General features: G+C 31.5%; 1 protein-coding gene across 2 annotated transcripts in view; it reads right to left on the reverse strand.

The window, feature by feature from the left end:
* SPOCK3 (SPARC (osteonectin), cwcv and kazal like domains proteoglycan 3) overlaps positions 1-15302 on the reverse strand; it is a 618678-nt gene that overhangs the window by 166002 nt on the left and 437374 nt on the right. For both annotated transcript variants that reach the window (XM_074275104.1, XM_074275105.1), the window contains exon 6: positions 2974-3088. In XM_074275104.1, coding sequence (XP_074131205.1) covers positions 2974-3088 — 115 coding nt within the window. The remainder of the gene's footprint in view (positions 1-2973; positions 3089-15302) is intronic.

The following is a 15302-nucleotide window of genomic DNA, read 5'->3' on the forward strand; positions in this document are numbered from 1 at the left end:
TCAATGGACTTTTGTAATAAAATTAATCAATTAGTAATATCTAAAGTAAGATTTTATATATTTACATATTTATAATGAAGTTTACAAATAACATTCTGAATGTATTATGTTAGACTCATTTTCCTCACCAGATACATCTAAACATAAGCCAAATCTGCATAGTTTTTCAGTGGTGCTGAATGAGGAACATTAATATGTAAGGGTGCAAGATATGAGGGAGAAATTATTAGAAGAAAATGCAGAATGAAAACATTTAATTTTTAAAAAGTTTTTGGCAGTATAGGGAATTTATACTACCCATAAAAGATCACAACCCACGAATGTGTCTTAAATCCTGCCTCAGATGGTTAGAAGGTTAAATAACTTGCCCATGGCCACACGTCTAATAAGGGTCACAGACAAATTTTAAACCTAAGGCTTTTGAAGTCTAAGTTTGCATTACAGTTACTAAATCACAGCACTTCTTCAGAAAAAACACATACTTCTTCAGGAAGAATACACAGATATATCAATTTCAGAGTGCTTTACAAGTAATTCCATCAGTCACTTCCTATCTTTGGAATTGTAGTCATTCTCAATGAATTCTTTATATGGAAATTTATCTTAAAAGCAAGAATATAGAATGTTCTTTCCTTCCTTCCCTCCAAAAAATATTTACCTATGTTCTCAATGTCTCAAAAGCCCTCACCACACATTCTTTGAAGGACTTGCTCTTCATGAGTATGAAAAGCATATCAGGATATCCGAATGAGTTTGGAAAAAACTTTGGAAAAGGTTGTTTAACCTGCTGCTTTTCTGAAATCAGAACTAAAAATTCTTATAGCTCTAAGCAGTGCAATCTCCTAATGGGGAAATGTTGGTTTATCTATTTGCATATGGATAGTTTTTACATTTGGGATGCCTCATACCCATTACTATATTTATGCTTATATCAGTACTCAGTATACTCAGTACTTAGTATTCAGTGGAATACCAAGTGGTAGGAAGTGGAGTGAAGAAGATCAAGTTCAACTCCTGTCTCAAATCCTTATTAGCTATGTGACCTTATTAGCTATATGACCTGTTTACCTAAGTTTTCTCAATTGCAAAATGAACTAGAGAAGGAAATAGCAAAGTCCTCCAGTATCTTTGCCAAGAAAACTCCAAAATAAGTTTATAAGTTAAAAAAATTAAAAAATAAAAACTTAATTACTTTGTAAATTGCATCTATTAAAAGGGAACTTTGATGGGATTTCCATAGAGATTGCTTCTTCCCTTGAAAAGAGAAGTATTTTGAGCACAAAATAAACTCCCAGTTTTTCATTGACAACCTAGTCTTATAAATAACACTTTGGACTCAAACATAGGAAAAGTTCAGCTTTACTCATTTCTTCCCCAGTTTTCTGAAAATTCCTTTCTTCCCTCCTTCATTTCTTCCTTCTTCCCTCCCTTCCTTCTTTCCATATTTACTTCTAATGTAAATGACAGCTGAAAGATCTGAAGTGATACTCAATTCTTTTTACATTTCCTATGTCTTTTGGCTTTTAACATACTATAAAAAACAGTACTCAAAATTCCTCTGTACTGCTTTTCCACAGCAGGCTGCAAAACCCTATACTAGCCTTGTCCTGACAATATGTTACCTTAGCTTAAATTCTCTGAGTCTCTCCTTTCAATAACTGAACAAAAATTATATTTATCTCTGATGATATATCTTTAACAAAAATTTGTTTCTTAGCATGTTAACAAAAAAACAGATTGATAAAAATGTAAACAGTGTGAAAAACAATTTTTGTTTATCCATACTCGGGCTTCTCTAAAATGTTACTTTGTCTTCTCCACCATATACTGGGTTCTTTTTGAAGACAATAAGAGCTTGTGGTTACCTTATTCTGCATCAAATCATGTGCTACTATTTTAATATACATTTTAGAATAGGAACCTTATTGAACTGTTGCAATATAATAGACATATTTAACAAATATGATTGCTGGCAAGACCAAATTATATCTTTTTAATTTTTGCAAAAATTATAAGAATTAGAAATAACTTCAAAAAGGCAGGATTTATGTCATAATTTGTATAAAGGGGGGAAATATTTTATCTAGCAAAAATAGTGAAATAGAATTATTACACAGAATAATTCTCAATATGGATTTAATTATATATTATTGTATATAGATCATAAAGTTAAATACTTTTATTAGAAGAAAAAGTTTCCAAATGTGGAATATAGAAGATAAATTTAAGGATGAATAACAATTTGAAAAATCAAACACAGAAGAAATAATATCACACACAAAAATTAATGTTATATACACAATCACAGAAAACTGACATTTGGTTTTTCACTATTATTGGAGAGGACCCTGGTTTCTGAAAAGCTATCTATTAGAGAATAGAAAAACTTTAAGTATAATTCCAATGACATATTATGTATTCTATTGAAAGACCAACTCTTGTAACATAAGATAGTTGAATACCAAAAGACAGGATACTAGGTATATTTTTACACAAAGAGTAAGGAAGAAAAAGACATCCATATCCATATATATACATATATATATATATATATATATATATATATATATATATATATATATATATATATATGTATATCTCCATTTAACTGATTACAAATCTATAGTATCATTGACAGAATTTATCAGTATGAGAAAATAAAACAAAAGTCAGATTTAATAAAACTAGAGAATGTTAAAATTAGGTAATATATATGTATATTCAAATATGTTTGTATATATACATATGTATATGTTCATACATATAAATATATAAACACATGTATATACATATATGTGTGTATTCACATAAATATATTGTCTGAAATCTGATTACTCTAAATTTAGTGTGAAATAATGCATTTTACTAGAATCAGTTTGGAAGAATACATCACCATCTGTGATGAATAAGCTCATATTTTCTATCTCCTATCATTTTGTTAAAGAAAAAACACAATAAATCTTCATTACTTACCTCTCTTATCATTTCTGACTACAGTTGTGGATTTATCTGAAGGGCAAGGGCACCGTCTTTCACACTTGACTGAGATCTGTTTTCCTAAGACACACGCTTGATACTCTAGCTTGCACTGTAATAAGAGAGAAAATGACGCCTTATAATACAAACAAATTCAAGTCATGAAATTTCAGTAAAGATGCTTTGGATCTTTATTCAACATCATGTTAAGCAAATACACAATCTGAAAATCTGTATATATCTCTAATATCTCTAAATAGAAAGCATAAATATTACTTTAAAATGTTCTACTGATGCCTTAACTGCGGGCAGGAACTATGGCTTACCATTGCCTGAAAAGAGATAGATGCATCTATGAGGGAGTCATATAAACTTCTGTAATTGTTCTTAAATTGACTACTCTTAAATAGCCAAACAATATTTTTTTCTTAAATTAAGTTTAATTATTCTTAATATTACACTGACTCGATTCAGCCTGGAGATTAGAAAGGGTACAAATAAGGACAGACAATACATCTGTGCGGTTTTGTCACAAGTAGATGCCTTCTAATTTGTATTATAATTATTTGTGTACATATATTATCTGCTTTAAAACATCTAATGAATTGGATGAATTCTTATTCTTCTTGATGGTCATGGTGATGTTGCACAAAAATTACTCATGATAATAAAGTTATAATGAGACCATGTATCCCTTCCCACTTCTAACTGGAGTGCTTGTGTATGTGCTCTTTTTCTCTAACTGGAATAAAATCTCCTTTATAGCAAGGATAGTTTTGTTTCCTTGTTTTCATATCCCAAGTTCATAACAATGTGCCTGTCACATAGTAAATGCTTACTTGTTTTTCCCATTAAATTTTCAAGTTTAAAATGACATTCATCCTGTCTACTTTCCTCATCTTACAGAAGGGGAAATAGAGACCTAGAGAGATTAAGGAATTTGTTCACTGTGATGATAACAAGCTGTTCAAAGGCATCTATATAATAAAAAGCTAAGTCTCAATACCCAGTTCAGTGATCTTTTCATTTTATTGGGCCTAATGTCTTACACATAGTAGATGCTTACAAGTGCTGAATAAAAGAATGGATGAATATCTATTTAGGTAATCTGTGAAATTATATATTACTAATCTTTCCTCACATAGATTAATATGAACCTGGGCCTCTAAACACATAAGTGCAAACATGAGTGTGCAAAAACAGAATCACATACTGGACCACTTCATAGCATTCATACTACAAATATGCATAAATTTAAAAGTTCAAAGATTTTAATAAAATTTTGACAAATAATTAAAAAATCAAAGGTTTTAAAATTCATATAATTTGTAACAAGGGAGTACTAATCCAAAAAGAATTGAAATGTGATGTAGAGGAAAGAATGGTCTCTTTGGAATCAGAAACACTTGATTCTGAGTTCATATTTTATTTGTTATTTGGACAAATTATTTTGCTTATTTAAACATCAACCTCCTTATGTTTAAAACAAGAGAATGCTGTTATTTGAAAGAGTTAGCCTTTGGCTAATTGTTTTAAAATTCTATCTATAGACTTCTTAAAGAAACCCTCAAAAGAGCCAAATAATATTAAGTATTTTTATATAACTATTGACACAGTTTTATATATGTTATATATATATATATATATACATATATATATATATATATATATATATACACACACACATATATATATATAATGTTAAAATATCAACTGCTTATTGAAAAAGACAATATGCTTTAAAGAGTGATGGAATCAGAAGAAACCTAGATCAGTTCTTGCCTCTAACATGTAATGATCTGTATAATTCATAGTAAATTACGTAACCTTTCTAATAACCAATTTCTCCAAATCTCAATGGAGATTGACATACTTATAAATGTACCTCATAAAGTTGCTAGGAAGATCAAATAAGATGATGTATGTAATGTGCTTTGTAACTCTTAAAGTGCTGTATAAATATGATTTAACAGTATGAGCAGTGGGCTAGATTGAGTAATACAGAAGTTCTTTGTTATTTGACACAGAAGACCATTAAGATCATTCAGAAGGTAATTGATTTTTTTTGTTCTTAGATTTGTTCTCAATCTGGTGAAAATGTTTCCAGAGGGAAAATTAGCCAGCACAAAAATAACAAAAGATCCCATATTTGAGCAACAAAATTTATAGGCATATTGTTATCTCTTTCCCATCAACATTTCCCATAAACAATCATAAACATTTAAATTGTTTTCCCACATTCTGTATTGTAAAAAATGTTACCCAAACAAAAATACTTTAAGATTTTAAAAAATATGTTTATTTTGAATAATATCTTCAGTACTAATAACCTATAGTCCTTCCAAATTGAAGCTTCTTATCCAATAAAGTGCTTTGTACTGTTGAGGTGTTTACTGGGAATGGTAATGAATTTGTTCTAATCCCTTAGTTCTTTTGTCTTGTTATGGTCTCCTTTACACTTCCCAAACCATTTGGCACTTTGGGAAGATGCTTGTGTTATAAAGATATAACAATTTGTAGCTACAATATTCATTGCTACATCAGACTGATTGGCTCACTTTTGAAATACTTTTGGCCTTATTAGCAGAGTGCTCTGAGTAACCAAATGAGCCTCCTCCTTCAGTCTATGCACTTAATAGATAAGGAATAATCTCAACTGTGGAAAATTCTCAATTATACAAATTAAAATAACTAAGTTCTTAGATACCCAACTATTTGTTTTTCTTAAACATCATCCCATAGTTAGTAAATCAGTGAATCTCTTCTTTCTACTTATATTTGTGGGGAAGTTTATTATCAGAAATGAGATTATGGAATTCTTAATAGAAATATAATTTAAAATGGTTTTCAGAGGATGGATAAGAAATATGGCAGCAAGAAAATTCAATCCAAGACAAAGGGAATGGAACAAAAAGAGGGGAATGTTGCATACAGATACAAAATGGTGCTATATGAAAAGCAGTAGCTTCAAGTCAGAGGATATGAGTTCAAATTCTGTATGTGGTCTTCATTTTGTCCTTGTTGACAAATGTCAATGTCCTAAATGAAGAAATTGACCTATATTTCTTCTGAGGTCCCTTCAAACTCTGGGGCTATGATCCTTATCTCATAGCATGTTCAAAAGATCAACAAGATTCTATTTTGGATTAAAAAAAAGCATTCCTGGAAGGGAACAATGTAACCTAAATCTGGAAAGATAAAGACAGTGTCAGTTTGTAGAAGATTGTAGCATTTTGATTTCATTCAAGAAGCAATACAGAACAGTTGAAGATTATTTGGCAGAGGAGCAAAAGTGATTAACTCTACATGCAAAGAATATTAAAAAAATTTTTAAAATATTAGTATGGAAGGAATGATGAGTGAAGGCAAAGATATCTTGGATTATGTGGTAAGTAAGTAGAAATGAGGTCCTGTACTGTGTTGCTGGCAATGGTTACAATAAGAGAAATAAGTGGCCAATGTGACATGTCATAGAATAAGTGACAATACTTGGATACAAGATAGAAGTTGGATCTTTGATTTCCTTTTTTTCTCCATCTTCTTGTATCCAAGTACTGTCAAAAGCAAGAATGGTAGATTTAAAGTCAAAAGACCTTATGGTAAATCATATGCTTGTTGCTCATTACATGGGTGACTTTGGAAAGTAATTGCAATTCTTTAATTATCAATTTGCTCATCAGGCAAAGAAAGTAATTGATAACCTTGACACTTGGCCTACTTTCTGAAAGCAAAGAAAGTTTAAAGTGATTTGTATTTATGCAAACATTTATAGCAGTTCTTCTTGTAGTGGTAAAGCACTGGAAAATCAAGGGAACAATAATCAAATGGGCATGGCTAAACAAATTGTTGCTTATAAATAACATTTGTTGATAAATTAGATGACCCAATATAATAAAAATTATGATATTAAACTAATTTACTTATTCAACGTTGGATCACTACAATTACCAGAGAAACATTTTATGTTAGCTAGAAAAAAAATCATATTTATATTATCAAACAAAAAGATCAAGAATCTCAAGAAAAATTATGAAAGCATGTGGATAGAAAGGTGATCTATCAGTACTAGATTACAAAGTAGTAATCACTAAAACATTTTGGTACCGATTTTTTTTAAAGTCAAGTAGTGAAATAGATCAAGTTGACAACATACAAAAATAGGCAAAGTACTCACAATCTGAACAAAATCACTAAGAAAATTCAATAGAAGTCTGGAAAAATTAGGTTCAGACCAACAACTCATACCATATACCAAGGTAAGTATCAAAAGAATAAACAAAGTAGATATAAGAGATCACATAACAAAGAAATTAGAGGAGTAAAGGAGAAATTATTTTCCAATCTAAAAGGCTTAGGGGGGGGGAAGCCATAGCTTTGAAAAAATTTTACTCTGAATGGCCAAATTTTACTTCTAAAATTGCATTAACAGATAATTCTTCTCATCTACTTAGGTTCCCAAATATAGACATGGCTTCCAAACAAGCCAAGCTAAGATAGAACAAAATGAAGTAGATTCTTTTTTGCATTCTATTAGGGAATTTCCTGATTGACTCTGATTTCTGAGTTACAGAGATTCATATTTCCATTCATCAGTTTTTTTAAACCCTCCTTTTTGAATAATTATATTTTTAGTAAACAGAAAATTATGTTAGATGATCTCAATAAAATGCTTAAAATCATGGAACTTTTACCAAATCACTACTGATTAGAGAAATGCAAATTAAGACAACTCTGAGATACCACTATACACCTGTCAGATTGGCTAAGATGACAGGAACAAATAATGATGAATGTTGGAGGAGATGTGGGAAAACTGGGACACTGATACATTGTTGGTGAAGTTGTGAAAGAATCCAACCATTCTGGAGAGCAATTTGGAACTATGCCCAAAAAGTTATCAAACTGTGCATACTCTTTGACCCAGCCGTACTACTACTGGGCTTATATCCCAAAGAAATACTAAAGAAGGGAAAGGGACCTGTATGTGCCAAAATGTTTATGGCAGCCCTTTTTGTTGTAGCTAGAAACTGGAAGTTGAATGGATGCCCATCAATTGGAGAATGGTTGGTAAATTGTGGTATATGAAGGTTATGGAATATTATTGCTCTGTAAGAAATGACCAGCAGGAGGAATACAGAAAGGCTTGAGAGACTTAAATCAACTGATGCTGAGTGAAATGAGCAGAACCAGAAGATCGCTGTACACTTCAACAACAATACTGTATGAGGATGTATTCTGATGGAAGTGGAAATCTTCAACATAAAGAAGATCCAACTCACTTCCAGTTGATCAATGATGGACAGAAATAACTACACCCAGAGAAGGAACACTGGGAAGTGAATGTAAATTGTTAGCACTACTGTCTATCTACCCAGGTTACTTATATCTTCGGAAGCTAATAATGTGCAACAAGAAAATGGTATTTACACACATGTATTGTATCTAGGTTTTATTGTAACACATGTAAAATGTATGGGATTGCCTGTCATCGGGGGGAGGGAGTAGAGGGGAGAGATAATTTGGAAAAATGAATACAAGGGATAATATTATAAAAAAAATTACTCATGCATATATACTGTGAAAAAAATTCTAAATAAAATAATAAAAAAAGAACTGTAAAATCATGGAACTTTTAAAAAATGGTTTCCATTATTATCTATATTCTCCATAATCTATAAAATTGACATTCTTGCTGTTTTAACATAACAGTACATTAAAATACACTGGAACTTGTATTCTATAGTACTTTTGGAAACTCCAGGTAAATACAGTTTGAGTAACATTTAATTATATCACAAAGTCATCCTACATAAAAAACCATTATTTTCAAATTAGTAAAAAATCTTTAATGGGTTAAGAAAAAGTATGGTTGCTTCTTTGAGGGGAAAAACCATCCAAGGCATACACACCACATTCTATGGAAGAAAAGATATTTTATTATTCTGCAGATATTCTTCTGAAGAAAAGTATACACATATCTAGTATATATGTATTCATATACATGCACACATATATCACTTTATATATGTGTATGAGTATGCCTTTGTATTCTAAAATAATGTTATTTATAAGTACTAAATATTACTTTTAGAAAAAAATACTTTTTAAAAGAATTCATCTTTTAGAAGTCCATTACTATCGTTCTAATGTAAGAAATGTATCGTTTCTAAATTTGTAACAGTGTGCTTTCTTTACAGTTCAATTCCACAACTTGCTCTGTGGGAATTGCTTTGTAAATTAAGCAAGCTTGATTTGCTGGTTTCAATCAGATTATGCACCAGTGAATAATTTAACTCAGTTTCATGATATATAGTAGTGTAGAATGAGCCAAATACCAAATTGGATTACAGACATCTGTAGCGTATTATTTTTGGTTGTTGTCTTTTCATCAAAGACCTTTTGGAAAATAAAAACTCTTGATTAGTCACTCAACAGACATGATTTATTTGAAGGAGGAGGGCAGCAACCAGGGGAAAAAATGAAATAAATTTTTACATTTGATTTGGTAGTTTTTATTTTGAAATGGAAGAACAAGTAGAAATAAAAAGTTACTTGGTGTGTCTCAGAACAAGGTATTTTGAACATGTTAAGGTTCACCTCAATGTGGAAAGCCAACTCACATGTTAATAATAAAAGTAAGCCAATTACTTTTATTGAATTACACTGACTAAACAATTAGAAATACTTTCATAAAATCATAAATTAAATTTTAATGATGATTTGAGGGTTCAAATATAATTTTACTTACTTTATACCTGATTAATGATTTTTAAGTATTTTATAACTTTGCATGTTGTAGTATAAGATTTTATATGATATACAATGTATTAGTAAAAGGCAGAAGCAAATTCTCAATGTCTTAAAAACCAACCAGGGTTGAAATCTAATACCTAAATAAACCAAAATTAATTTTAAAAATGTGAATAAATTAATTTTTTCAAGTATGTTATGTTCATATTTAATCAAGTGCCCCAAGTAGTCATTGTTTGGATCTAGAGAGATTGAGAGTGACTGTAAATAGCAATCCTTTCTGCTTGAGCCAAAAATTCTGGAGGTCTATCCCTCCCAGAGCTAATTCTCCTTCCTTCCTTCCTTTTCTTCCCTCCCTCCTTCCTTTCCTTCCCTCCCTCCTTCCTTCCTTCCTTCCTTCCTTCCTTCCTTTCCTTCCTTTCTTCCTTCCTTCCTTTCCTTCCTTTCCTTCCCTCCCTCCTTCCTTCCTTCCTTCCTTCCTTTCTTTCCTTTCTTCCTTCCTTCCTTTCCTTCCTTCCTTCCTTCCTTCCTTCCTTCCTTCCTTCCTTTCCTTCCTTCCTTCCTTTCCTTCCTTTCTTCCTTCCTTTCCTTCCTTCCTTCCTTCCTTCCTTCCTTTCCTTCCTTTCTTCCTTCCTTCCTTCCTTCCTTCCTTCCTTCCTTCCTTCCTTTCCTTCCTTCCTTCCTTTCCTTCCTTCCTTCCTTCCTTCCTTCCTTCCTTCCTTCCTTCCTTCCTTCCTTCCTTCCTTCCTTCCTTCCTTCCTTCCTTCCTTCCTTCCTTCCTTCCTTCCTTCCTTTCCTTCCTTCCTTCTTTCCTTCCTTCCTTCCTTTCTTTCCTTCCTTCCTTCCTTCCTTCCTTCCTTCCTTCCTTCCTTCCTTCCTTCCTTCCTTCCTTCCTTCCTTCCTTCCTTTCTTCCTTCCTTTCATTTATTCCTTCTTTTTAATTTAGTTATTCATTCATTCATTCATTCATTTATTTACTTATTTATTTATCCACCCATCCATTTATTTATTTATTCATTCATTCATTCATTTATTCATTTATTGGTTTATTCATTTATTCATTAATTTGCTTGTTTTTTTATTTGTTTAATTTATTGGAACTAGGTTAAAGGGTCCATTCTTTGCCTCAATTGCTACCTAACCTTAATCACTGAATGTGTGTAGTTTTACTCAAACTGAGATCTGTTAAAGACCATAACTTAAAAAGGTCAAAATCTCTTTTTGCAACCAAGGCCATCTTCAGTTTTCCTGATCTATATCTGGCCACTGGACCTATATGGCTCTAGAGAGGAAAGTGAGGGAGATGACCTTGCATAGCCCTCCCTCACTTAAATACAGTTCACTTGATTTCATGGCATCAACATCCTGATAGCATGGTCCTCCTCAAGGACAAAGGACAAACAATAACATATCAAAAGAGAAACCTACTTATGAAAAACCAAAACAAAACAACAAATAACAACTGAAGAAAAAAACAAAGAAAAATAGCTTTGAGATAATATTTAATACACACTCAAAATATTTAAAGATAACAAGCTATTAGTGCTTTGGAGAATAATCTGAAGTAAGCAATGGAATTGTTTTGATTTTAAAATGACAACTATGAAAAGTATAAATAACAGATGAAAAAATAAATCAAAGTAAAGAAAATAGCATACATTTTGACTGTGGCTACATATTTTTGTAATATAACTTATTTTTAAAGTCAAGCAGTTATACTTTATGAACAGATCTCTTTTCTTCAATAAGTATTTTTTTTTCTTGCCTACTTTCTTCTTCATACCCACAACCCTTATGCCTATTTCCTTTGGTGATCTTTCTTTAGCACAATTAAACTAAACCATTTACTGACATGCTAATTTACATTTCCATGTCATCTTTTATTTTTGTATTTTTACAATGAAATTGCCCTTTCAGTGAAAGAGATGGTATTTTACAACCTAAATACTTGTCCCTTTTGAGAATATTTCCACAAGACATATTTGCAAAATATTCTTTAAGCTTTTATACATAACAGAACTGAGCATACATCAAATGTTCCCTCAGCATATAATCAAAGTAATGCATCAGCTTCCTGTAATCAAGAGACTATCTGAACTCTATTTACCTGTATTTTACTTTAGGAAAATATAAAATCTTTGGGAAAATTCCTTTCAAGAACTATTAAGATACATTAAAATTCTACTTTTTGATGCAATATGATTTTGAAATTACACCTGCTGATTGCATTACTAATTAATCAAGTTCAATTTACTTAATTATCACAAAGTTGAAATATTTATAAAGTTATACATGAACTAAAATATCACATAAAGGGCATGTTCATTAGTCTTTAATTATATAAAAAAATGCAAATATCATACTAAAAGACATGACTAATCCATCCTTGATTAATCTAAATGTCTGAGTATCGAAAACATTTAAACTCAGTTTTAATGTGAATATGAAGTCTGCAAGCTGACTTGTGTCAGAGTTCTCATTGTTCATTTGGTAAAAGTATATTATGGCTCAAGTACCAGGAGCACAAAACAAAAAGTAATAGTTTTAATGAAAGCAAGAGAGATTCTAATTGGTCATGAAAATTTTTTTGTCAGAATACTAAAACCATGGAATACTAGCATAGAAGAGACCAGATTACTTATTACTAAATGTAAATTGAGTAGAGGTGTGGAGGAGACCAGATTTCCTTAGTAGTCTCATTTCAATTTAATACTCATTATGAGGTTATGCAATGGATAGAAAGTGTTAGACTTATAGAAAGAACAGAAACAACTGAGTTCAAATTATTTAGGTTCTTATGAGCTTTCATATTCTGACAAAAGATCTTAATCTCCCAAAACTCTAGGTTTTTTTTTTTTTGTTTTTTTTTTGGTGTTGTTGTTTGTTTGTTTGTTTTGTTTTGTTTTGCTTTGCTTTGTTTTGTTTTTTGCTCTTTAAAACAGGGATAATAAAAATTGAATATTTCACAGGCTTGATATAAGGATCTAATAAGAAAACACATGAGAAATGCTTTGTGAATGATATTGCCTTAGGGCTACAGATACAAATAAAATGAAACTGTTTTTGCCCTCAATAAGCTCATATTAAATTTGGGTTGCATAATATACAGATAAATAAACACGATATATAAACAAAGTAATGTTTAGAAATTTAGATTACAAAAAAATTGGGACGATCAATAACAATTTCATGTAGGTCATTCCAAGGCTTTTGATTAATTAATCTTGTTATTTTTGAAGGAAGCTCAGGAAAATCTAGAATGGGTAGAGCTGAAAAAGTGGTCTCTTCCATATTGCTCAAAATTCATCGAGCATTGTCAGACTGCTTATAAAGGATGTAGAACAAAGGAACCATTTATCATCACCAATGGAAGAATACTATGATCTACCCCAATCCCTATTTGATTTACCCTGAGCCTATCAGAGAAACATAAAGAAGTAATAAAGCCAGTGACATCAGAAGACTGCCAGGTCTAGTCATGGATTTTCTGCTTCGTTTGGGGCAGCACTGAAAGTAACAGAGGCTCTGCTGGGTATGGCATTGTATATTAAAAAAATAAAAAGCAAAAAAAAAAAATGGACAGCATGCATTGAAAAATGATAATTGGGAAAAACATGACAGCAATTTTTCAGTCCTTAGTCTGGCTATGGCAACTGTGTAAAAATAGGCAGATGAACAAAGAATATATCATTCTGACTACTGGGAAATATTAAATTTCAAATCATATGCATTTTTCTCTTTTTTGTAGTCGTTAGAATTTGCCTAAAACATATAAAATATAAATTATATAATATGTGAAATATCTCTCTCCATATATATTAAAATCTCTGACTACATGATTTCAATAATGGGTAGAACATTCTATGTTCAAAGTCTCCACCAATTTAAATCTACAATTCATTTTTAAGAGAGTACTGAGGTACATTTTAAGTGACTTATACATACATAACTTACACACATTGGATGAAAGGCACAAACCCACCTTTTCCTGATGCCAAAGCTATTTTCTATACACTATTTCATTGTTGCTATCTCATAACATTTCATTTTCTGTATTATGAGAATATATGTTGCATATTTTAGATAATTAGTGTAGACTACTTAATAGTGTAAAAAATAGAGGGGTGGAACCAAGATATCAGAGAAAATCCAGAACACTGCTTGATCTCTTCCAGGTTCCCTCAAAAACCACATGAAATGAAGCCTGTCAATAGAGTGTGATAGAATTAAACTACTTTTCATCTTAAGACAGGTTGGAAAAGAAAGTTCAGTCTCACTGGGGTGAAAAAGGTGTTCAGCCCTGCTTGGATAGACTCTGGAAAAGCCAGTGCGAGAATCTTAATCACAACAAAGCAGCTATTAAGATTCTCAGTCCTGATTCCATAGAGGGGCAAATCAGTGGGGCAGTTTTCAGTCCCAACTCAGAAGGCAAACTCTGGGAAACCAAGAAACCCTGAACAGAGCACCCAAAGCTACCCACCCCGCTGGAGACACAAACCAAGGCTCAAAGCTGCACAGGAAACTTGGGACATGGGACAGTGACTCCTTTAATCCAGGAGCAGAGTTCAACCATAAAAAAAAAAAAAAAGGAAAAGAAAATGAGCAGGAAACAGAAAAAACCTTGACCCTAGAAAGCTACTATTGTAACAGGGCAGACCAAAACAAAAACACAGATGTGGACAGAATATCCACAGAAGAAATCTCAAAAAATGAAATAAATTTGCCTCAAGCCCAAATAATCTTCTTGGAAGTGCTCATAAAAGATATTAAAAGGCAAATAAGAGAAATAGAAGAAAAAATGAGAAAGGAAATGAGAGTTATGCTTGAGAGTCACCAACTTAGAAAAAGAAAGAAAAGTATTGTCTGAAGAAAACTTTTTAAACAGTAGAATTAACCAAATGGAAAACGAGATATAAAAGCTAACAGAAGAAAACCACACATCAAAAACTAGAACAGAGCAAATGGAAGCTAATTATTTTGTGAGACAGCAAGAAAAGATAAAATGGAAGAAAATTTAAAATACTTCATTAGAAAACAGCCAATCTAAAAAATAGATCCAAAAGAGAAAATTTAAAAATTATTGGCCTACCTGAAGGCTATGAGGAAAAAGAAGGCTATGGATAGCATTCTACAAGAGATCATTAAAGAAAATTGCCCCAATATTCTAAAAACAGAGGGGGAAATACTGATAAAAAGAATTCATCTACTACCTTCAGAAAAAGATCCCACAAGGAAAACCCCAAAGAATCATTGTTGCAAAATTCTAAAATTACAATATCAAGCAAACACAACTACAAGCTGCCAGACAAAAACAATTCAAATATCAACAACCAACATTCAGGATTACCCAGCATTTGACACCTTCTACGATAAAGGATCTGTCAGCTTGGAATACCATATTCTGGAAAGCAAAGGGCCTAAGGTTATAACCAAGATTTAACAACCCAGCGGGATTCAGCATCATCTTTCAGGAGAAGCAATGGATCTTTCAATGATGTAAGATACTTTAGATCATTTATATTGAAAAATCAGAATAAACAGAAAATTTAATCTATAAACACAGGACTCAAGAAAAA

Source organism: Sminthopsis crassicaudata, chromosome 6 (assembly GCF_048593235.1).
Source record: "Sminthopsis crassicaudata isolate SCR6 chromosome 6, ASM4859323v1, whole genome shotgun sequence".
Taxonomy (NCBI): Eukaryota; Metazoa; Chordata; class Mammalia; order Dasyuromorphia; family Dasyuridae; genus Sminthopsis; species Sminthopsis crassicaudata.